Raw genomic sequence first — 25,605 nt, forward strand, 5'->3', positions numbered from 1 at the left:
ACAGAGAGTGGTGAATCTCTGGAATTCTCTGCCACAGAAGGTAGTTGAGGCCAGTTCATTGGCTATATTTAAGAGGGAGTTAGATGTGGCCTTTGTGGCTAAAGGGATCAGGGGGTATGGAGAGAAGGCAGGTACAGGATACTGAGTTGGATGATCAGCCATGATCATATTGAATGGCGGTGCAGGCTCGAAGGGCCGAATGGCCTACTCCTGCACCTATTTTCTATGACTGAGTCTGAAGTGTCTCGGCCCAAAACGCCACCCATTCCTTCTCTCCAGAGATGCTGCCTGTCCCACTGAGTCACTCCCAGCATTTTGTGCCTATCATTGGTGTGACAGTTGTCTCATTTCATCGGCTTCATGTATTGCGCGCATGGAAGAGACGCTTTACATGCCGCTTGCATCTATTCATCCAAGTGTGCTCTTAATGAAATCTCACGTCTTTATGAGGGAGGGATGGAATGGATGTAATCACCGGCTAAAGCAAAGGCATAGTTTGGGCAGGGAAATAATCCCACCACTTCCATGTGAAAGATCAGAACCTACCAACAATGACGGCACTATGAAACCAGCTGCCGCAAGCCCTTCCCACAGGTCGGGGTTTTAACTCAGCATTAAAACTCAAAGAGTTTGAGTTATACATGTAGCATACAAAAATGCTACATGTATAAATATTTCTTACATTCGGGAACCTGGTTAATTAAGTGGTGGGATTATTTCCCTGTCCTAACTATGCCTTTGCTTTAGCCGGTGGTTACATCCATTGCATCCCTCTCTCGCAAAGATGTGGCTTCGTACGCTTTCGATTATTTGGCTTTTCGGCTTTGTTTCCGTTCGGTTATTTGGCTTCCACTTCTTTGCTTTGGCTTCTCATCCTTCGACGCCACATCCGGGTACCAACTGGAAGGCATGTGACTGAATAACTGCTTCACCTGGGAGTGATAAGTAAGGAAGAAGTGGAAGAACAGATGTTGCATCTTCACCAGTTGTATGGGAAGCTGCCATGGGGCAGGAGTGTTGGCATGGCCAGAAGAGTGGTCCAGGGAGGCACAAAGCAAGCGCAGCACTCAAAATGCAGAAAGGGAAGTAGAAAGAAGATGTGAGGAGTGTCATCGAGTCATGCATCTGGGAAACAGGCCGTTCGTCCATGCCAGCCATTGGACACTCATCTGTATTAATCCAATCTTCCAGCACTTATCCCAAAGCCTTCAAACTCAGGTGATTCAAATATTCAGTTAAACACCTCTTTAAATCCTGTTAGCACCTCTGCTAATGTGGAAGTTAATAATGATTTAAAGATACAAAATGGATTCCGCTGAAACTAAGACAGGCTTTCACCGTCTTCTATTAAATTGCAAAGCTAGTGAACACACACTAACCTTTGCTTTCAGTACATTAACAAAGCTAGCAGACTGTTGATGTTCCCTTTCAAATAACATAAGCGAGATAACAAGCACAACTTCACGAATGTCTCCTCTACAACATAAACATTGGAGAGAATTCAGACTAACCCTTGTTCCACAAGATTATGATGTGCGTCATAAGTAGAAAAAAACAAAATGCTTATTCTGCAGAAATAAAACCTCCTCGTATAACCATATATAGCTAACCCCTTCCTCTGTCAGAAGAACCTGTCAATCTTCTGATGCTGTCAATCTTAAGGATCTGTCAATCTTAAGAAGCAAGAGGCTGTACTAAACTTTATAGATAACTTATTGCTGAATCGTCAAATAGTGGGGTATATATATACACATGTACTGAAATCAGCATTCCTTTGTGTGGGACCTCTGTATAGTCTGTTATCAGCATACTGTAAAGAGATTTTACCACACCCGCCTGGCGTAATAAAGAGATTACTACTTAAACTGATTTTATTTGTGTTTCTGTCTGTTTAAGAATATTTGAACCACGACATTACCACACTGTTTCTGGCAGTGCATTCCAGGTTATCACCACTCATGGCAGAAAAAAAGTCTGCCTTAAAACCGCTCTATCTTCCCCAAAATCTATGTTCTCTAGTTTTATTCACCTCTGAAAAGGGGAACAGATTGCCTACCTTTTATCTACTACTCACAATTGTTTATACCTCATTCATATCCCCTCAGCTTCCTCCGTTCCAGGGAAAACACATCTATCTTCTTATCTTTGTTCGCAACTAAAATGCTCCATCCCAGGCAACATCCTGGTGAAACTCCTCTGCACCCTCTCCTGCAGTATCACATTATCTATCTGCTCTGCCACCATCAAAGATCTTTGGACTTGCACATCCGGAAGTGGCGGCGCTGTTAACAGCTGCGGCTCGCCTGCAGTCCGTCTGTCTTTACTTTTTTCTGTTTTTTTTTTGTCTTGTTTTGGTTTAGTTTTAGTTTGTTGGGTTGTGTTAGAGGGGGTGAAACATGTTCTCTGTCTCTTCCTTCGGGGGAATGCGACTTTTTCGTGTCGTATCCCCCTTCTCTGCCTCCGTCTGCGCTGAGACCTAATGGCGGAGCTGGCGGCCTCCAACCTGCGACCGACCCCGAGGCTCCGGAGGCAGAGCCAGCCAGGACTTACCAACGAGAGGCTGGCCGCTTCGGGGCTAAGGCAGCGGTGGCCTGACTTGCTGGTGCGGCGTTCTGGCTTTCGGCGGCGGCCTGGAGCTGATGCAGCGGGGCTCGGAGCTGAGACTGCGGGACCCGGAGCTGGGGCGGCGGCCCCTGGAGCGGAGACTGCGGGACCCGGAGCGGAGACTGCGGGACCCGGAGTGGAGACTGCGGGATCCGGATCTGGGGCGGCGGCCCGGAGCTGGGGCAGCGACCCGGAGCGGAGACTGCGGGATCCGGAGCTGGGGCGGCGGCCTGGAGCGGAGACTGTGGGACCTGGAGCTGGGGCGGCTGCCCGGGGCTGATGCTGTGGCGGGCTGTCTCGGAGTGGAGACGGCATTCCGGCTTCCGGCGGCGGCGACGACATCACCACGGAGGTCCGCTGGACTGGAGAGCGGCATCTTCGGCCTGGATCGATAGCCTCAGCGCAGAGGGAGAACAAGGAGGGAAGAGACGGAGACTAAGACTTTGCCTCCATCACAGTGAGGATGTGCTTGGTGAACTCACTGTGGTGGATGTTTAATTTGTGTTTATTGTATGTTTTGTTATTATTGATTCTGTGTATGACTGCAGGCAACATAATGACAATAAAGGATCTATCTATCTATCTATCTATTAAGCGGTTGGATCATGTTAGAGCTGGAAACTGCAAAAAGATTTTACTAATTTGACTCGATAGTATGCAAAACAAATTTTCACAGTATCTCGGTACACATGACAATACTAATCCAATACATGCGAATGTGACGGCTAGCAGGATGGCAGGTGAGCATCTTTGTCCCATCCAGGAGAGGTGGGCGAGAGTACAGAAGCAGTAAACAGAGGAAATGTAGATGAAAGCTACATACGCTGTGGCAGAGGTTGAGCCACATGTCAGGAAGAAGGACTTTTCAGAGGCACCAGAGCAAACGGCCTTATCCCTGGAACAAACGCAACAGAGATGAAGAACTGGGAAAAGGGAATTAAATCATTACAGGAAGCAGGGCAAAAGGATGTGCAGACACAATAGCTGTGAGAGTGTGGACTTGGAAAAGATATTGGAGACAGTGAAATCCAATAAGGGAAGTGTCAGAGATGGATCACGTAAATGTGGAAGCGACATGGAAATTGGTATCAAAAGCATTGAAGTTGGAGTTCTGTACATGCAGAATTAATAAACCATCAATGAGCTGGAGAAAGAGTTGGGGGAGTGGTCCCAAATAAAACTGAATTAAGGATTGCTACCACGTCCAACAAAAAGAAAAGGCATATCCAGGAGGGCCCTTGTGAGTTCCCATAGCTACACCTTTAATCAAATAGAATTGAATAAAGAGGAGATTGACTCTACCAGAGTGGCCATTTTGGCCGTAGTTTGGCTTGAGATCCAGTTGCAGTGTTTGAGATTAAGTGATGAGGCTTTGTCAGGAGAGGCTTCAGCGAGGAGGTTAAGCAAAGGAAAGGCGAGATAAAGTAAGACATATTCAACTGTCCTCTTTAGCCTTAGTCAGGAGGAAGTTATGGCAGTACCATGAATTGATTGATTGAAAGATAAAGCACGGAAACAAGTTGTTTGGCCCACAGAGTCCACGCTGACCATCGATCACTCTTTCCCATTAGTTCTCTGTGATCACACTTTTAACACACAGTCCCTACACAAAAGGGGCAATTTTACAGAGGCCCAAGTAACCTACAAATCTGCACGTCTTTGGGATGTGGAAGGAAACTGGAGCACCTAGTGCTGGGATGCAGGAGGAGACAGGAGATCCTGCAGAAAACCCACGCAGGTCACGGGGAGAAAGTACAAACTCCATACAGACAGCACCCGTGGTCAGGATCGAACCCGGGTCTCTGGCGGTGTACGGCAGCAACTCCACTGCTGTGCCACCGTGCCGCTCACTGTGTTAGTGAGCGCAAGCTCAGGAGCGAGTCAACATTGACGACTGCTGGCTTTAATATACTTGTAAAACATTGTAACCTGGCAGCACTCCTGATAAAGATGAGAAATTCCCTTCCACGTACTGCCATTGATCATGTTTATTTCATATTGTGTAGTGATCAGAGATCTGGCTGATTTATATTTCTCTTGCTGAAGAATCTATCAAGATGTACAAAAAATATTTCTGGAATTGAGACTAAATGTTATCTCTTGAAAGTTACCGTTTTATGATAAGAAGAGAATTGAGAAGAGAGTTTGGAGTCTGTGATGTCAGGTCTGATTTTACATTCAGTAAATCAGTTGCTGAAAGTGAACCTCTCTCTAGCCTGTTGTTTACAGATTTTGTTGATCACTGAATGTAGAAGAAAAAATGACATTCCATTACTTATCATCTGGTGCACTTTGGCAAAAATCCAAAATGTACATCTTATACATTTGTTCCCCTGTGTCTGAACCTTTTGTCCTTTGTGGTGGACCAAGTTACAGATTTGGGAGGTTACTGTGTGTCCCGGTTAGTTCATCTAATGCATTTTGTAGATAGCACACACTGCAGCCACAGTGCCATAACGGTGGATGGAATGACTGTTAATGGCAGTGGGTAAGAGGCAATTGCGCAAAGTGCAGTTTTAGATTGAGTCAAGCTTCTTGAGTGTTAATAAAACTACTCACAATTCCCAGCAAATAGAAAGTGCTCTGTCATTTTCTGACTTTGACCCCTGGAAATCTCTGGAGTGTCACAACGTGATTCACTTATCAAAGTCCCCAAGCTCTTGCCTGTTCTTGCAGCCACAATTTAGTTCCGTTTAGAGATACAGCGCGGAAACAGGCCCTTCCGACCCACCAAGTCCGCGCCGACCAGTGATCCTCGCACATTAACACAACCCTACATACACTAGGGTCAATTTACATTTATACCAAGCCAATTAACCTACAAACCTGTACGTCTTTGGAGTGTGGGAGGAAACCGAAGATCTTGGAGAAAACCCACGCGGTCACGGGGAGAACGTACAAACTCCGTACAGACAAGCATCCGTAGTCGGGAGCGAACCCGGGTATCTGGCGCTGTAAGCAGCAACTCTACCACTGCTCCACCGTGCCACATTATTTATGTGGCTGGTCCAACTTATTTTCTTGTTGGTAGTGACCTTCAGGATGTTGATGGGGAGATTCCTCTTAATAATGCCATTATTAATAAATGGATAGATTCACACTTATTGAAGGTTGTTATTTCCTGGTAATTTAACATTTAAATGTTGCTTGCCATTTATCAATCCATATGAAAGTGTTCACCAAACGGCTGCACGAGAATTGCTGGTCATTTTTTGTTCACCATCTGACCAGCAGTGAACAGAGCTCTAGGAGAGCTCATTGTGTCCATCACGTGCCCCATTTAACCAGGTTGTTAATAATGCTATAATGTGGAGCTAAAGCAAAAGAATCAGTCCCAAAACACTTGGAAATTAGTTTTGACATTGCAAACACAGCACAAGAGATGCAAACCTCTTGCAGATGGATATTTTTTAAGGCAGAGATAGATAAATTCTTGATTAGTATGCGTGTCAAGGGTTAATAGGAGAAGGCAGAAGAATGGGGTTAGGAGGAAGAGATAGATCAGCCATGATTGAATGGCAGAGTAGACTTAATGAGCCAAATGGCCTAATTCTGCTCCTAGAACTTATGAACCTCTGAATGGGTGTCCTGCAATATTCTTGATAACTTGATGTAAATAAAAATCCAGAAGACCAATATTGGAATGTGTGTTGTTTCTGCAGCGTTCAATGTTAACTCCACTACGCATGAATGAAGTAAAGATAATGGCTGCAAGGAAGCAATGTTGATAAATTTAAACCAGCTTACGAGAAGCATGACACATATGTTCAGGGTGCAGGGTTATGTAAAGTCTCTCCAGTAACACTTTGGCAACATTGCACTATTAAATTGCCAAGCAAGTAACTCAGTTGTAAAACTCTATAATGCTGTAGTTGTTTTTCAATTTATTTTTCTGACCTCTTCCTGCTGTTCGGTGGGTTCCTCGTCAAATCCTTGTTGCACTGTTTGCAAACTGAACAACATCTGTTTGAGTGCTTCAACTGGCCCATGGTGCTTTCTTCCAGAAACTCCTGATGAGCCCGGATGATTTTTCTAAAGATCAAGAAGAATAAGATGTCATATTGGTAGAAACAAATAGCTGGAGTAACTCAGCAGGTCAAGCAGCATCTCTGGAGAAATGTAATAGGTGCACGTTTTGAGTCATTCCAAGTAACCCTTGCCTTCCCCCCCCTCTCTCTCTGTCCTTCCCCCACCCTAGTCATTGCACTAGTTTCACTGTCGTCCCAGTTTAATTATCTGTATAATAAGTTAGCACTTAGCCCACAGCCAAAAATGACGGTTTCCTTGATCACCATTATTTTTTTGCATAGCTTTCAATCATTTGTTCTATATCTCCCTATATCACTATCTTTAACTCTTATTTCCCTTTCCCCGATACTCAGTCTGAAGAGGGGTCTCGACCTGAAACGTGATCACCTCTTCCTTTTCTCCAGAGACGCTGCCTGACCCGCTGAGTTACTCCAGCTTTTAGCGTCTATCTTCGGTTTTAACCAGCACCAGCAGTTATTTCATATAAACATAGAAAATAGGTGCAGGAGTAGGCCATACGGCACTTCGAGACAGCACATCCATTCAATATGATCATGGCTGATCATCCAAAATCAGTACCCTTTTCCTGCTTTCTCCCCTTTCCTTTGATTCCTTTAGTCCTAAGAGCTAAATCTAACTCTCTCTTAAAAACATCCAGTGAATTAGCCTCCATTGCCTTCTGCAGCAGAGAATTCTACAGATTCACAACTCTCTGAGTGCAAATGTTTTTCCTTATCTCAGTCCTAAATGGCCTACCCCTCTTCTTAAACTGTGACCCCTTGTGTACTCCTTCAACATCGGGAACATTTTTCCTGCATCTAGTCTGTCCAATCCATAAAGAATTGTATATGTTTTTATAAGATCCTCTCTCATCCTTCTAAATTCCAGTGCATATAAGCCCAGTCGATCCATTCTTTCATCATATGACAGTCCCGCCATCCCGGGAATTAACCTGGTGAACCTACGCTGCACTCCCTCAATAGCAAGAAAGTCCTTCCTCGAATTAGGAGACCAAAATGGCACACAATACTCCAGGTGTTGTCTCACCAGCAGGACCGGCGTTAAGCCAATTGGACCAATTGCTCCCAATTGGGCCCCGCGCCTAAGGGGGCCCCGCGCTCTGTGCTAGTGCCGCTAATCCTTCGACTGAAGATAGAAGACTATATTGCGGTCTGCAGCTGCTAGGACTGTTGCTGAATGTGCGGGAGTATTGAATCCCTTTTGCATTGCTTTTAGTAACGGCATCCTTTATACGATGCACGCAGGATCACCAATTGTTCCCAATTGGGCCCCGCACCTCCTAAGGCCGGCCCTGCTCACCAGGGTCCTGTACAACTGCAGTAGGACCTCCTTGCTCCTAAATCCTCTCGCAATGAAGGCCAACATGCCATTAACTTTCTTCATTGCCTGCAGTACCTGCATTTTCCACACAAGATGTCACTTTGATTTGTTTTGTGATAGAAGAGGTTGAATTACCTGATTACATACTTCAAATACAAAACTGGTAATGTACAGTAGCTATCCATACTGGGGAGAAATAACTGGACTCGTTAACAATTTTAAAAATGTTTCCTTTCTTCTTCAGAAACTGACTGGCCAGCTCTCTGCTGACAGCTTTTATTTCAGATTTGCATAATTCACATTTTTCCCTTTATCTTCAGCATTTCACACACAACAGTGCATTGCTCCCTTTCATAACATCCAACAGCCTTTCTTCAAAAGCCCTTTCAGCCTCCTCTGATCTGGCAGCGTTGTCCAATATGCTAATTTCATTTCCTTTTCAGACACCTTAACTGCGTGGGAGTGAAAGTAACCTGCATTTATTTGTTCTACTGGTTGTAGCTAAGGAATTGGCTGTGTTACTTGTCAGTGCGCATATGCTCACAGCACTATTCTGCTTCACCAATTGGGATTGTCACAGATTCAGCACAGAAAATGGTAAATATATAACCAGTTACTTTTGTAAAAACATTCTTCTGTCGTTGTAATCGAAGGTTTGGAATTGAGGGTATTTACTGTGAAGAAACGAAGAACCACAGATGCTGGTTTATACCAGCAATAGATACAAAGTGCAGATGTAACTCAGCAGGTCATGCAGCACTCTCCAGAGGTGCTGCCTTACTCGCTGAGTTACTCCAATTTGCGTTCGTCTTTTGTAGTGATGTTTTGTGTTTGGAATGAAGGCAAAATAAAAAAGATATTTTCCCCTGAATCAACACCTTTCATTTCAATACGTACGGTATTCATACATTTCAATGTGTACAGTGTTTGTACATTAGGTGATTCACTGATTAGGTGTCAGGGGTTATGGGGAGAAGGCAGGAGAATGGGGTTGAGAGGGAGAGGTAGATCTGCCAAAATTGAATGGCGGAGTAGACCTGATGGGCCGAATGGCCTAATTCTGATCCTATAACTTATAACTTATTAAATCAAATGTTGAGAAACAGGCAGGGCATGTACAATTTGGTGAATTTTATCCAGACTAACCATTTGTTTACACTGACCTGATTGTAAGTATTAAAGTGGCCATGGTGAATGTCATTGTCCTGAGCAGGGTTAGACACATCAAAACAATCTTCTCCACTGTCGCCTACAGGCACTGGGGATTTGCTGAATAAAAAGGTAAAAATGGTTACAAATAAATTAACAGCAAACTTATCACAAAGCTTAATTTCTCAGGTTAACCCCTTCAAGTGCATCAGATTTAGGCTAAAGTTTATTATTGTCACATGTACTAAAATACAGTGACATTTTTTGTTTTGCATGCTGTACATCTCAATATTCAATATCAATATTTCAATATTTATTACATGTCATTTGAACCTCAGTGAGGCTCAAACGAAACTCCGTTTCCACAGCCATACAAACAAAGACAATATCCTACAGACATACACACAATTCCATTTACAAAAACATCCATCACAGTGAACCCACTGTGATGGAAGGCAAAGTCTTTTCTCTCCCCTGTTCTCCACTTCTCTCCCGATGTCCAAGCCCCAGGCGGGCGATGATAAGTCCCACGGCCATTTTAGGCCGTGCCGGGCGATTTACGGCCCCGCTCCCGGTCTAAATGTCACAAAGTTGGAGCCCCCGGCGGGCGCTGGAATGTCCCACGGCCATGAAGCCGCGCCGGGCGATGTACGGCCCCGCTCTGGGTCGTTCCAACCCTGCGACACGGGCTAGAGAAGTCGCGTTGTGGCAGCTCCGGAAAGCAGTCTCTCCACCCGGACCCACGAGCTCCCGATGTCCCAGTCCACCGGACCTGCGGCTGCAGCTGGAGCCTCCGAGCTACGTGGTCGGGCCGCAGCAGCGAGTCACCACCGCTCCCCACGCTCCGATGCCGGCCAGCCCCACGATGGTAAGTCCACAGCTCCGCAGGCTCCGTGACTGGAGCCCCCGGGTCATTCAGGCTGGAGGCCGCTCCACGGTGCTAGGCCCCAATGACAACGGAGACCCGACAAGGAAAAGGTCGGGTCTCACGTACAGGGAAGAGATTTTAAAAAGTTTCCCCCTTCCCCCCCCCGCCCCCCACATATACACAGTTAAAAACACTATTAAAAAACACAAACAACTACATTTAACTAGACAAAAATTTAAAAATTTAAAAAAAAGACAGACAGACTGTAGGGGCCGCTGCAACAGTGAGTCGCGCCGCCTATGATGTTATCTAATCAGATAACACCATAAATAAATACAATTGGTCCAAACTCAAGTACCATGGGTAGAGTGGAGGGATAGATACAGAATGCAGAATATAGTTAATGGTATTAGGTTTACAGGTAGAAGAGATTTAGAGGTGTAGTAACATGCTGGTACTTACCGTCGACACAAAGTGCTAGAGTAACTCAGCGGGTCACACAGCACCTCTGGAGAAAAAGGATGGGTTTATTTAGAGTCGGGAGTCTGAAGAAGGGTCCCGACCCGAAACGTCACCCATCCTTTTTCTCCAGAGTTGCTGCCGGACCCGCTGAGTTAGTCCAGCACTTTGTGTCTAGCTAAAAGAGTAGGCTGATTGCATTGGATAATCGTAGATCCTCCTGTAGAGTCACCACATTAAAGGCATCAAAGGTTACGGGGAGAAGCAAAAAGAATCAGGTTGAGAGGAAAAAATAGATCGGCCACGATCGAATGGTGGAACAAACTTGATGGGCCGAAAGGTCGATTTTGCTCCTACGTCTTATGGTGCCTGTGCTTCTTGCTAATGGAGGATCATAGATGACACCTTATACAGTGCAAATATCTGTGAGGGAATAACATGGTCAAACCTTACAACTTTCATTTGTGTATACATAGACACATAGAAAATAGGTGCAGGAGTAGGCTATTCGGCCCTTTGAGCCAGAACCGCCATTTAATACGATCATGGCTGATTATCCTAAATCAGTACCCCGTTCCTGCTCTCTCCCCATGCCCCTTGATTCCTTTAGCCCGAAGAGCTAAATCTAACTCTCTATTGAAAACATCAGGTGAATTGGCCTCCACTGGCAGAGAATTCCACAGATTCACAACTCTCTCCGTGAAAAAGTTTTTCCTCATCTCAGTCCAAAATGGCCTACATCCTTATTCGTTCTTAAACCGTGACCCCTGGTTCTGGACTCCTTCAACATCGGGAATATTTTTTCGGCATCTAGCCTGTCCAATGCCTTAAGAATGTTATATTTTTCTATAAGATTGCCTCTCATCCTTCTAAATTACAGTGAATATAAGCCCAGTCGATCTAGATGGTGTCAGTTTTAGGGCAGATCAAATGAGGATTGTATAGCCACTTAGCAGATTAATCTCATTCTGCCTACTTCCACAATCCTCACTTTATTTCATCAACTGATCTGCCCATTATCACCCTGAATCTTCCATTTTGGCATCCATCAGCATAAGAAGAACATTTCAGGAATGCATGTCGGGACAATGGCCTAATATTTATTCAGTGCTACGGTCCAGTTCTTGCAACAATGTTCAAGTGGAATCGTGGCCAATGGGGAATTTCACGTTGCACCCTTCGTCATGAATCGTGCATGCGTTATTCACGTTTTGCATATTTGGCATGCAGGCAATGATATCATTTCTCATGCAACACACTTATGGTGCATAACCTGCGGTTGGGGCGGCTCAGTGATGCATCGGTAGAGCTGCTGCCTTCCAGCGCCAGAGATCCTGGCTTAATCCTGACAATGGGTCGGGGCTGAGAGGGAGAGGTAGACAGCCATGATTGAATGGTGGAGTAGACTTAATGGGCTCAATGGCCTAATTCGGCTGCTATCACTTTAGGACATGATCGCGGGTGCTTCGATAGCCCCGATGCGGGAGCTTCAATCGCCCCGACGCGCGGGCTTCGACCACCGGCTGCAGGAACTTCGATCGCCCCAACTGCAGATGGTTTGATTGCCCCGACCACGGGAGAATAAAGAGGAAGAAGATTAGACTTTATTGCCTTCCATCAAAGTGAGGAATGTGGGGAATCCGCTGTGGTGGATGTTTATTTGACTTATGTAGTTGCATGTCTTGTTGCTTTTTTTTAGTATGGCTGTATGGTAATTCGAATTTCTCTGGAGCTTAATTGGTACAAGTGACTATAAACTGACCTTGAAACCTTGAACTATGGGTGCTGTCTGTACATTCTCCCTGTGACCGTGTGGGTTTTCTCCACTTGCTCCGGATTCCTCCCACATTACAAAGACGTGCAAGTTTGTGCAAATTGCCCCTAGTGTGTAGGATGCAAAAGTAGGATAACATAGAACTAGCGATGGTCGGTGTGGACCGAAGGGTGCTTGGTTTTGTTGACTGCTTTCCTGAGGCAGCATGAAATGTAATGCCGTTTATGGTGGGGAGTTTGGCCTGTGTGGGCAGTTGTGCAATTGCTCCTGATCATTCTTGCTCACTTTGGAATAACCTTAACCATGCCTGAGCTATATTAGCAAAGGAATCAGTTGGCACAGCTCTTCAGATGATGCATGTAAAAATAATTCATCAATAGCTTTTAAAAGTTCATGAAGTCTACCCGTCTCACTTTGATTAAAATAAATATTTTCCAGATAGTCATCAGAGGAAAAGGTCAATGCAACATGAATACAGGATCAGGGCACAATATGTTAGCTTTGAATCATTATGTTTCCAGTAGTTTAAAAAATGAGTCAACAAAATCTTTCCTCATCACCAGATGGCTCTGCTGCACTGCACACCATTTCTTCAGAATAAGAGCAATTATTGTGCTGAATGTTTATGCTTCCAATTAGCTTAGAATGTTTAAAGATATAATCAAATAGATCACAACATGAAAAAAAATTAATATACAGATGAATAAACTGCTGCTTAATTTATCATGTGTTCCAAACACACACCAATAGACTAACAGTGAAAGACTAATTACTCAATATGTACTAGTTACTCAATATGTATGAAGATGTGAAATTGTCCGTTTAGTTTAGTTTAGAGATACAGCACAGAAACAGGCCCTTTGGCCCACCAAGTATTCGCCAACCAGCGATCCCCGTACATTAACACTACCCTACACACACTAGGGACAATTTTCATTTATATCAAGCCAATTAACCTACAAAGCTGTGTATCTTTGGAGTGTGGGAGGATACCGAAGATCTTGGAGAAAATCCATGCAGGTCATGGGAAGAACGTATAAACTCCAGACAGACAGAACCCGTAGTCAGGATTGAACTTGGGTCTCTGGCGCTGCAAGGCAGCAACTCTACTGCTGCGCCACTTGTGCCGCCCTGGTAGGCAAAATGTTAAAGCGCAATATCTAATTAGGAGATCACAGAACTCTACAATACAGAGTAACCTGAGGGACTCTGTGTGATTTGGAAAAGGTTAGGGCTCGGGTAGAGTAAGGAATTAAGAAAGCTGGTGTTTAAATACCACTTTAGACCACCAGAACAGAAATAATTCATTAAAAAGTTCAACATCAGCTTCAACCTGGTAAATACTTTGCAATGTACCACCAGCTCCAAATATTTTCTGATCTTCAGGGTTTCCAATACACTGCGGTCTGGCTTTCACCCTACTTCATCAAAAAGGACAGGAGAAATTTGTGTTTAACTCACAAAGTAATTGGTGGATTGTCCCAAGATCGATCAGCATCCAGGACCTCTTCAGTACCAGGACTGCCAGGGTTCTCTTGTTGGCTCCTCACTTGCTGCGAAAGTGCATCGAGAACATATTCGGCCTTCTGGATTAGCAAATCAATGTGCTCTTCTAAACAAGACAGAGGAGTAGATTCTTTAACGAGAAAAATATATTTATTCCATGGCTACAAATTTTCTAAATCAATATAACCTAATAAAATATAATTCAATATTACTGGCCTTTTACCTTGCACTAAACGTTATTCTCTTATCATGTAGTGATACACTATGAATGGCTCGATTGTAACCATGTATTGTCTTTCCGCTGACTGGTTAGCACGCAACAAAAGCTTTTCACTGCACCTCGATACACGTGACAATAAATTGAACCTCCTTTTAGCACTATTTCAATCCCAGTAGACTCCACTGACACGTCCTTGAGATCTTAGTTTTGGTATAACACTGTCTCTACAGATTTTGACTGATCTCATTGCAGCTTCCGACTGATCAATTGTATTCTGTTCATGATCAAATTTCTGAAATCATAATTTCCCTCTGTACTTTACCTGTTCAAGTCAAGTCAGGTCGGGTTCATTGTCATATGCACAAGTTCGGTAATGTACAGGTACAATTAAGAAACTTGCATACAGCAGCAGCAGCAGCGGCAGCAGCAGCATCACAGGCACAGGACTCAGACAACAAACAAAAACAGAAATTATACACAAAATTGTACATCATTTACACATGAATTGGGCAAGACGGTAAAATGGAAAACACTTTGCATTAGTGCAATATAATTAGAAGCCAAATCCATGGTAATGTAAGACGTTGCCCATAGCATTCCGTTATCAAGGTAGGATTAGCATTGTGCTGATATGGTCGATTCTTCAGGTTTTATTCAGAATTGCTGATGAAAGATGTGAATGGATCAACAGGATCCAAGTCAAGTGGGAAAGCAGGCAAAGGAATGGTAGATGGAATTTAACACAGACAAGTGCAAGATGGTGTATTTTGGGAAGTTAAACCAGTGCAGAACATACACGGTAAATGACAGTGACCAAGGGGAGCATTGTTGACCTAGGGGTACAAGCACACAAGTCGAGACGGAGGTGGACAAGGTAGACATGAATAATATGTAGGAAGGAACTGCAGATGCTAGTTTAAACAGAAGATAGACACAGAAAGCTGGAGTAACTCAGCAAGACAGGCTGCATCTCTGGAGAGAAGGAATGGGTGACCCGAAATGTCACCCATTCCTTCTCTCCATAGATGCTGCTTGACCGGCTGAGTTACTCCAGCTTTTTGTGTCTATCTTAGACAAATAATGGCCTGGTGAGCATACTACAGGAAAGGTGTGATTAAGAGAGAAATACTGCAGAAAAGTTTCACAAGGATGTCGTTTGGATTGGAGGGCTTGGATTGAAGGAGAGATTGGATGGCCTGGGACTATTTTTCCTGGAGAGAAGGAGGCTGAAGTGCAATAGACAATAGACAATAGGTGCAGGAGTAGGCCATTCGGCCCTTCGAGCCAGCACTGCTATTCACTGTGATAGACAATAGGTGCAGGAGTAGGCCATTTGGCCCTTTGAGCCAGCACTGTTATTCACTGTGATAGACAATAGACAATAGGTGCAGGAGTAGGCCATTCGGCCCTTCGAGCCAGCACCGCCATTCATTGTGATCATGGCTGATCATCCACAATCAGTATCCCGTTCCTGCCTTCTCCCCATATCCCCTTGACTCCGTTATCTTTAAGAGCCCTATCTAACTCTCTCTTGAAAACATCCAGAGAACCTGCCTCCACCGCCTTCTGAGGCAGAGAATTCCACAGATTCATAACTCTCTGGGTTGAGGTTTATAAAATCACGAGGGGGCATAGGTAGGGTGGATGGTCACAGTGTTTTTCCCCCAATGGAGGGGGAGTCTTAAGCTAGAGGGCATAGTTTTAAGGTGTTTGAAGGGGACCCTAGAGGCATGTTTTTTCACGAGCAGTTGTATATATGGTACTCGTTTCCACAGGCAATGGTTGAGGTAGATCAGATGACAACATTTAAAAGACAGTTAGATAGGAAAGGTTGTGAAGGATATGGGCCAAATGCATGCAAAAGGGAAAACATGCCTGTGAGAGGCATTTTGTGGAAGTTGCAGATAAACAATTCTTGGTAAAGTTGGAGGAAATTGTGGCTGACTAAAGATGTACTTCACATTCTGAGCAGCACAATTTTATATGTCAATTAACTATGCAACTGTTTGAACATGCCCAGTTAATGTACACATTAATGTGATTATCCTATTTCCTCACCAAACGCAATGCAAGAAAATTCAATTGCCATCTACAGCCAAAAGATATTTTAATCCCACATGTGGATTCACCGCCCTCTGACTAAAGAAATGTCTCCTCATCTCCTTCCTAATAGAACATCCTTTAATTTAATGTTGACATTACCATGTAATTAAACTTGTTGGTTTGTAGTCACGTTTCTCACAATTAGATCACTTTTGCAAGAACATTATTTTTCATGTTACACACTAGAGAAACAGCAAGGCCACATTGTACTTTTTAAATAGAATCAGTTTATATAAAATGAATTCCTCAGTTAAAATACTCTCCAAAAAAAACCCTGAATATAAATGCTAATATTCATAGCAAAACGATTTAGGTATAGGAGCAGGGAGGTTCTATTGCAGTTGTACAGGGTATTGGTGAGACCACACCTGGGGTATTGCATACAGTTTTGGTCTCCAAATCTGAGGAAAGCCATTCTTGCCATAGAGGGAGTACAGAGAAGGTTCACCAGACTGATTTCTGGGATGTCAAGACTTTCATATGAAGAAAGACTGGATAGACTCGGCTTGTACTCGCTAGAATTTAGAAGATTGAGGGGGGATCTTATAGAAACTTACAAAATTCTTAAGGGGTTGGACAGGCTAGATGGAGGAAGATTGTTCCCGATGTTGGGGAAGTCCAGGACAAGGGGTCAGTTTAAGGATAAAGGGGAAATCCTTTAGGACCGAGATGAGAAAAACATTTTTCACACAGAGAGTGATGAATCTCTGAAACTCTCTGCCACAGAAGGTAGTTGAGGCCAGTTCATTGGCTATATTTAAGAGGGAGTTAGATGTGGCCCTTGTGGCTAAAGGGATCAGGGGGTATGGAGAGAAGGCAGGTACAGGATACTGAGTTGGATGATCAGCCATGATCATATTGAATGGCGGTGCAGGCTCAAAGGGCTGAATGGCCTACTCTTGCACCTATTTTCTATGTTTCTATGTTTAATTGCTCCTGTCACATGCAAATTTTACAACCAAGCTTAGCCTTGTCTCAACATAAAGATTATTTTGTCCTTTATGAAATATATTTTATATCATTAACTTTTTGATTAAGCTGTCTGTAGATCATTTAACATGATCTATACGTCTATTGGCTGTCATTCTGTTTTTCAACCTTTCTAAAATGTCTATTGATCTTAGCCAAACATAAGTGATATACAGGACATGGCATTCCAAAAGGTGACCCTTTCTCTTCATGAATACAGAATAAACCATTTTCAGAATTTTCTGTATTTCAGATTGCTTTATGTTGAGACAAGGCTAAGCAAGGTGCAAGAGAGATCAACACACATTAAAAGCATAAGACAAAGCAAGTTTAGCTTGCTGGCCCTTGTCAGGAGGAGTATTGAGTCTGAGACATCTCTAATCTTGTACTTTTGACAGAATGCAGAAGAGATTGACTGGGATTGTGCCTGGATTGGCGGCCTTTAATAACAAGGAGAGTTTAGATAGGTTGGGATTGTTCTCACAGTAGAGCAAGAGACTGCGGAGTTATTATACAGAGGTTTATAAAATTCTGAAGGGCATAGATAGGGTAGAGATTCAGTCTTTCTTTAAGCGTAGGAGGTTTCTAAAACTCAGTGGGCATCAGCCTCAGGTGAGATAGGAAATATTTAAGAATTCTGAAATGTTTCACTGACAACAGTGGGAAGATGGAACAAGTTGCCAGAGGAGGTAGTAGAGGCAGATACGAACACAGCATTTAAAAAAACATTTGGACAGATACAAGGATAGGAAATGAAAGAGGGAAACCATAAGGAACTACAAATGCTGGAATCTTGAGTAAACCCCAAATGCTGGAGTAACCCAGCAAGTCAGGCAGCATCTCTGGGGGGAATGGACAGACGACTTTTCAGACTGAAGGAGGATCCTGACCCCCAAACATCCATCTGATCATTCTCTCCAGAGATGCCACCCGACCTGCTGAATTACTCCAGCTCTTCATGTTTTACTCAGGAATGGAGCGATGTGGGCCAAATGGGAAAGATGCGATAGGTATCTTGATTGCCATGGACACATTGTTCTATGAATCATTCTATTAACCTTTATTCCCACACTATAGGTTACTGTACCTCTGAAAGGTTTACTGCCGCGGGAATCCTCCACCGCTTCAGTAGGACACTGGGTTAATGCAGAGTGCAGCCTGTGCCAAGGTGACCTTTGTAAAAAGTCACGAGTGCCTGGCCGTCGAATGTGGTTGTGAAACTCTTGATCGTCACTGTGTGAGTAATGGGCAAAATGTTCATGCCTTGGCATACATTTAGCAGCACTGGAGTGTAACTTGAAGTCTACAAGCTCAGTCTCACAATGAGTGTCCCGGGGATTTCCATTCAGTGCAACCGGGTCATTTAAATCCGAGCCAAGGTCACAATCTTGAAGCCAGCCGGGGTACTTCAGCTCAGGAATGCTGCTTATTCCAGAAACACCCAGCTCTGATTTTTGGCTGGTTAGCCATCTCGGATAATTCTGCCGGGAAGGAGAATTAAGTTTGCGGTCTCCAAATCGACAGCTTTTCAAAGAAGGGCCTCCAGGAACAAAAGGGGCCTCATATTCACCTCCTGAGCTTGCCCCCCTCATTGAATGCAGAATTCGAGAAGGTTTGAGACTGGCAGTCCTATTTAATGGCTCATCACAAGCTTTCCTAGAAGACAATGCAAAACTGTCATTGTTCCTGCGTTGCCAGTCCTCATAAGATACTGAAGGTGGCTTTAACGCCGCGTGCGAGTTGTGTTTCGATCGGGTTCCCAAATGCTGTTTGGTGTCTGTCCAACAACGTCGTGCGGAGGCTCGAGTCAGTGGTAGGGAGCCGTCCGGTGGCAAATTCACAAGATCGTCAGTGGTGAGGCTCATGAGATCCGGCTCACTATCTATCCGCCTCTGCAAAGGTCGACTGAAAAAATCCAAACCTCTGAAGGAATGTTGCTGCCTAAAAACTACAAGGAAAAAGAGTTATTTAACTATCATTATATTTAACACCCTCAGTGGCTAGAAATAACGATAGCAAATACTGCAGCATATAATGGCTTATTGACAAACTCCAGCCTGGATATTGTTTAGTTTAGAGATACAGCGCGGAAACAGCCCCTTCGACCCACCGAGTCCGCACCGACCAGCGATCCCCGCACATTAACACCATCCTACACACACTAGGGACAATTTTACATTTATACCAAACCAATTAACCTACAAACCTGTATGTGGGAGGAAACCGAAGATCTCAGAGAAAACGGAGAGAACATACAAACGTGGTACAGACTGTAGTATGGATTGAACCCGGGTCTCTGGCGCTATAAGGCAGCAACTTTACTGCTGCGCCACCGTGCCGCCCTGCTGGGGGGGGGTATGGGAATTATCCCGTAGTCCCAAGCTTTGGTCTAAGTGTGAGTGGTTCCAAAATGGACAATAACTGATGTTATGAAATACACAAGTGAGGAGGTGCGAGCTCCCACCAGTTTGGCTGTAGCTAAGGGGTCTACATCTGGTCACCCGTGGTATTGTACCCAGCCATGTCACGCCCCACAGAAGGGAAAACAGAGATGGGAAAACAAAATGTAACCACGTAATTCACGTGTGCTGCTCTGCATTTTACAAGAATGTGGATTTGCTCAGTACAAGACTGAATTTTAAAACCTGAAGATACCTACAAGCATTATTTTAATAATAACAGTGATTAGCACTCCTACCTTTGTTATTGGATCTCAAATTACTTTTCAATCAAAGTAAACAAAAAGTTAAAATAATTCATGGTCATTTTGCTACAGAAGGAATCAATTGAGTGCCTGTCTGCTCTGTTCAGCAAGCCACCTATTTCCCAATCTTTCCCTTCAGCCCTGTAAATATATACCCATCTGATTTAAGAGCTCTATCCAACTCTCTCTTGAAAGCATCCAAGGAATTGGCCTCCACTGCCTTCTGAGGCAGAGAATTCCACAGACTCACAACTCTCTGTGTGAAAAAATGTTTCCTCGTCTCCGTTCTAAATGGCTTACCCCTTATTCTTAAACTGTGGCCCCTGGTTCTGGACTCCCCCAACATCGGGAACATGTTTCCTGCCTCTAGCGTGTCCAAACCCTTAATAATCTTATATGTTTTAATAAGACACCCTCTCATCCTTCTAAATTCCTGAGTATACAAGCCCAGCCGCTCCATTCAATCAACATATGACAGTCCCGCCATCCCGGGAATTAACCTCGTGAACATACGCTCACGTGACTTGACGTAACATACATAATGTACTATAAATAATCACACTAAAACACACAGATCTTTCCCATCTCCCTTGCCTTTCCAATATTACAAGTGATAGCACATGTATTTCTTTGGCATTAAAACTCTCGGGACCTTCTGAGACTGTAAAAGGCACTATAAAATATGAGTTATGTCTCTGTTATATTATTAAAAAATGAAAGAGCTTCAAGAAAAACATTAACTGAGTAATCAATGAGTAGAACAAATCTCAAACTAGTTCTTTCTTTTGAAGGGTCTTGACCAGAAACATTACCCATTCCTTGTCTCCAGAGATGCTGCCTGTTCCGTTGAGTTACTCTAGCATTTTGTGCCTATCCTTCTTTTGAGGTTTGGTTACAAATTACAATAAGGCCTATCAGCGGTCATAGATTTGGATAGAAAAATTAAGTACAATTCATAATTATGAGGGTCTGCTCATAACAAAAGGGATGTATGTAAATCTGCATGTAGAAGAGATTTGAATAAAGTCAATTATCTAAATGCATCATGTTGTGTTATATCCAAACCATATGGGAGAGAAAAGCTCCATTCATTTTCCCAAGTTAGCTATCCGTCCCAGAGAAAGAGATCAGCTAAAGCAAATATCTATTTCCAAGAAGTGGGATAGGGGAAGGAAATTACCAGTGACTTAGAGGTGATGACCAAAGATCGTAGAAAACTCTAGTATCTTTGGTGATGACTGCCTACCCGCCGCACTAGAAGTCAAGTCAAGTCAAGTTTATTCGTCACATACACATACGAGATGTGCAGTGAAATGAAAAGTGGCAATGCTCGCGGACTTTGTGCAAAAAGACAAACAAACAAACAACCAAACAAACTACAAACAGAATGGAACAGAATCACATATTATTTTACATATTAAATATTGTGGGCGGAAGGAAAATGGGAAAAAACAGCACTTTAAAAAAAAAAAAGCAGTAGATAGGTACAGTAAAAGTTAGTCCCTGGTGAGATAGGAGTTTACAGTCCTAATGGCCTACAGTCCTAAAGATACAGTATATCAGTGTGTGCAGGAAGGAAATTGCTTTGTTGGGCAGGTGACTAGTTGTCTGCCAATGCTCACTTGTTGACACACTGCTCTTTCACATGCAGCGTCCAGCAAGTCCGTGCATTCTAGAGAGGTGGAGACCTCTTCACAGACACTACATGAAAGACTGGGTTATGAGTCAGAATCGCACAGCAGGGAAACAGATCCTCCCAGTAATCACTCGTTTGCACTAATCCCACATCAAACTAATTTCATTCGCCCCACATCCCAAATTTCACATCAACTTGGCACTGGAAAAGGGAAGGAAGCATTCTTACCTTCTTCTCTGTTGTGGGGAGAAGTGGAAAACAGTTTGGAGCTGCTTTCCGAATGTAGTTTGTTTGCATGATACGGAGATGACAGCTTATTTTCAAAATTGTCAATATAAGCTTCCAGAGCCTCTGATGCTGACTGGTAATTTATACCTCTATAGAGGACAGAGCTGGGAAATTGGGTGGAGCCCTGGGAACAACAGCCATTCCCATAACTTGTACCAGTTAACTTAGATAGTGTAGAGTCTGGGGAATGGAAGGACAGCCCATGGTCCATGTTGATCGGTGTCATGACATCTTGCAACTTTATCTCTCCTTAACACACAAAAACAAAACAAAAAGACAATGTGAAAAATGTGTTGATCTGCTTTTAAAGCATTTTTAACAATTAAGTATTCAGTGGATTGTACAGCAATTGTATTGTGACATTGTATTGTGATATTGGGTACTAGTATTGTTTGTTTTTATATATATATATGTGTGTGTGTGTGTGTGTGTGTGTGTGTGTGTGTGTGTGTGTGTGTGTGTGTGTGTGTGTGTGTGTGTGTGTGTGTGTGTCCAAGCTGACCTTTTTTATCTCTATTATATTGTTTACAGAGCACTATGTTTACATAATCTCTTGTGCTGCTGCAAGTAAGAATGTCATTGTTCTACCTGGGGCATAGAAACATAGAAAATAGGTGCAGGAGGCCATTTGGCCCTTCGAGCCAGCACCGCCATTCATTGTAATCATGGCTGATCGTCCCCAATCAATAACCCATGCCTGCCTTCTCCCCATATCCCTTGATTCCACTAGCCCCTGTAACATGTGACAATAAAACACTCTTGACTCTTGAAACCTTCAAAGGGCCGAGCCATGAAAATTCCCAAGTGGAGGGAAATGTAATCATTAACTAATCAACAGGCAGGTCAAGCAGACAAAACATCCCCTGGTCCACAATACACATTGTGCTTTTTGACTTTGAGCCAAGAGGGCTTGGATGTTGTGGACCGATGACTATTTTGAGATGCTAATGTTAAGGGAGGTAACCATGTGATTTGCCCTACTATGGTTCTCCGAAAGATCATAAATGAAATAAGTGTGTATTCTGCTTGAGCCCCATTGAAACCAGTTGACATCTAGAACAGCGGATGCAATAGATGAGGTTGAAGGAGGTGCAGGTGAACCTCTGCCGCACCTGGAAAGACTGCTTGGGTCCTTGGATGGAGACGAGGGGGGAGGTAAAGCGACAAGTGTAGCATTTCCTGTGGTTGCAAGGGAAAGTACCAGGGGAGGGGGTGGTTTGGGTGGGAAGTGACGAATTGACCAAGGAGTCATAACTGCTTTACATCGGTGGTATCAAGCACAGGCTTGGCGATCGCTTCACCCAACACCTCCGCTCAGTTCGCAATGCTACACTTGTCGCTTTACCTCCCCCCTCGACTCCATCCAAGGACCCAAGCAGTCTTTCCAGGTGCGGCAGAGGTTCACCTGCACCTCCTCCAACCTCATCTATTGCATCCACTGCTCTAGGTGTCAACCGCTCTACATCAGTGAGACCAAGCGCAGGCTTGGCGATCGCTTCATCCAACACCTCCGCTAAGTTCGCATTAACCAACGTGATCTCCCGGTGGCTCAGCACTTCAACTCCCCCTCCCATTCCAAATCTGACCTTTCTGTCCTGGGCCTCCTCCATGGCCAGAGTGAGTCCCACCGCAAATTGGAGGATCAGCACCTCATATTTTGCTTGGGTAGTTTACACACTGCCGGTATGAACATTGGCTTCTCCAATTTCAGGTAGTCCTTGCTTTCTCCCTCCTTCCCCTTCACTTCCCAGCTCTCCCGCAGCTTACTATCTCCGCCTCTTCCTTTCTTCTTCCACCCCCCCACCACTACATCAGTCTGAAGAAGGGTCTCGACCTGAAACGTCCCCTATTCCTTCGCTCCATAGATGCCGCCTCATTTTTGTCTACCTTCAATTTTAACAGCATCTGCGGTTCTTTCTTAAACATAAACTAAACTGCTCAGTGGGTCATGATAATTATTTAATTTATTTAATAACCGTGGGCAGCACGGTGACACAGCGGTAGAGTTGCTGCCTTACAGTCAATCCCAACCGGTTCTGTCAGTACGGAGTTTGTACGTTCTCCCCGTAACTGCATGGGTTTTCTCCCAGATCTTCGGCCTCCTCCCACACTCCAAAGACGTACAGGTATGTAGGTAAGTTGGCTTGGTAAATGTAAAATTGTCCCTAGAGTGTGTCGGATAGTGTTAATATGCGGGGATTGCTGGTCGGCGCGGACCCGGTGGGTCGAAGGGCTTGGTTCCGCGCTGTATCTCTAAACTAAACAAAATATTAAGATTATATTTAAGGGATTTAAAATATTTACTTTTACACACAAATATAATGATTAAATAAATAGCAATGGCCACCGTGAACCTCCCTTTGTTGACTTGGGTCCACTGGCATTGTCCGTTAAGCCAACAGTTTTAAACCTGGGTTTTAGGATGGACGGTGATTTTAAACTAGATAAACAAATAGGCGCGGTGGTTAAGTCCAGCCTCTTTCACCTAAGGAAGCTGGCAAAGGTGAAGCCCATCCTCGAGCGGCAGCATTTTGAAACAGTAATCCATGCCTTTATTACATCTAGGCTGGATTACTGTAACGCACTCTACTCTGGAGTCGCACGAGCTTCATTGGCTCGTGTCCAGCTGGTTCAGAATGCTGCCGCTCGCCTTTTAACCGTAACTCGAAAGAGGGAGCACATTACGCCAATTTTGGCCTCCCTTCACTGGCTCCCAGTGCACTTTCGAGTTCATTTTAAAATTATTTTATTTGTTTTCAAATCGTTGAATGGGCTCGCCCCGCCTTACCTCTCTGAGCTGCTCCACCTATATGCTCCTGCCCGGTGCCTCAGGTCAGCTGATCAGCTGCTCCTTGAGGTACCAAGGTCTAAGCGGAAGCTCAGAGGGGATAGAGCCTTTTCTGTTGCTGCTCCAGCACTCTGGAACACCTTGCCGTTGCACATCAGACAGGCCCCCTCACTGTCCATCTTCAAATCCTCCCTAAAAACTCATTTTTATTCTCTGGCTTTCGACACTGGCTGAGACATTGCTCCTGTTCTTAGTGCTTTTAATGTCTTTTAATTTTTACTGTTTTTTAGTCCTTCGTTTTATGGTTTTTAATGGTTTGTAATAACTTTTTGTCCATGAGTTCTCATGTACAGCACTTTGTGGCAACTGCGGTTGTTTAAAGTGCTTTATAAATAAAGTTATTATTATTATTATTAAAACTTAGCCTTTTATGTTAACATTATAGGTTAATATTGGTAACACAAGAGTCCGCAGATGCAGGATTCTTGAGCAAAAACAAAAGGCTGGGGGAACTCAGTGGATCGGACAGTATCTGTGTAAGGAGAGGACAGACCTCCACAGATGCTGCCCGACTCCCTGAGTTTCTCCAGCCTTTTGTTTATTAATTTAATATTGGTGTTGCTTTTACAAAGAAAATATCCTATATTTCTTGCTGTGATCCTTGAGCATATTTTCCAACATTTTTCTTTGACAACATAATTCTCATTCTCAGCATCACCATTATGGCACTTTTTTTTGTTGCCGAATCACCCAGCCATTGTGCTTAAAGTTCCCTTTAAAATTAAAAGGCAGTGGGAATGCTTTGGCAGAAAGTTCCAGATCTTTGTGTCTTATTGGCTGAGAGTAGCACATAGCAGGCAGCAAATGGCCTAAAGATCAGTCACAGGAATGTAACAAGTAAAACTTGGTTTTTATTCTTTAAAAGGATCCCAACCCGAAATTCACAAGTTATAGTAGTAGAATCAGACCATTCGGCCCATCGAGCCCATTCGGTACGTCAACGGGTGGCGCCGCGCGCGGCAGCCTCGACAGCAGTCTGTTCGTCTTTTCAGATTCAGATTCAGATTCAGATTCAATTTTAATTGTCATTGTCAGTGTACAGTACAGAGACAACGAAATGCATTTAGCATCTCCCTGGAAGAGCGACATAGCAAATGATTTGAATAA

General features: G+C 43.9%; 1 protein-coding gene across 4 annotated transcripts in view; it reads right to left on the reverse strand.

The window, feature by feature from the left end:
• Positions 1 to 25,605, reverse strand: part of c1h18orf54 (chromosome 1 C18orf54 homolog) — a 30,635-nt gene that overhangs the window by 2,951 nt on the left and 2,079 nt on the right. For 2 of the 4 annotated variants that reach the window (XM_033033370.1, XM_033033373.1), the window contains exons 2-6: positions 21,591 to 21,899; positions 18,110 to 18,970; positions 13,686 to 13,836; positions 9,138 to 9,243; positions 6,502 to 6,636 (exon numbers count right to left, since the gene is read on the reverse strand). In XM_033033370.1, coding sequence (XP_032889261.1) covers positions 6,502 to 6,636; positions 9,138 to 9,243; positions 13,686 to 13,836; positions 18,110 to 18,970; positions 21,591 to 21,876 — 1,539 coding nt within the window. In that variant the 5' untranslated portion in view covers positions 21,877 to 21,899. The remainder of the gene's footprint in view (positions 1 to 6,501; positions 6,637 to 9,137; positions 9,244 to 13,685; positions 13,837 to 18,109; positions 18,971 to 21,590; positions 21,900 to 25,605) is intronic. The other 2 variants (XM_033033380.1, XM_033033389.1) reach the window with 2 other exon arrangements.

Source organism: Amblyraja radiata, chromosome 1 (assembly GCF_010909765.2).
Source record: "Amblyraja radiata isolate CabotCenter1 chromosome 1, sAmbRad1.1.pri, whole genome shotgun sequence".
In the NCBI taxonomy this organism is placed as follows: domain Eukaryota; kingdom Metazoa; phylum Chordata; class Chondrichthyes; order Rajiformes; family Rajidae; genus Amblyraja; species Amblyraja radiata.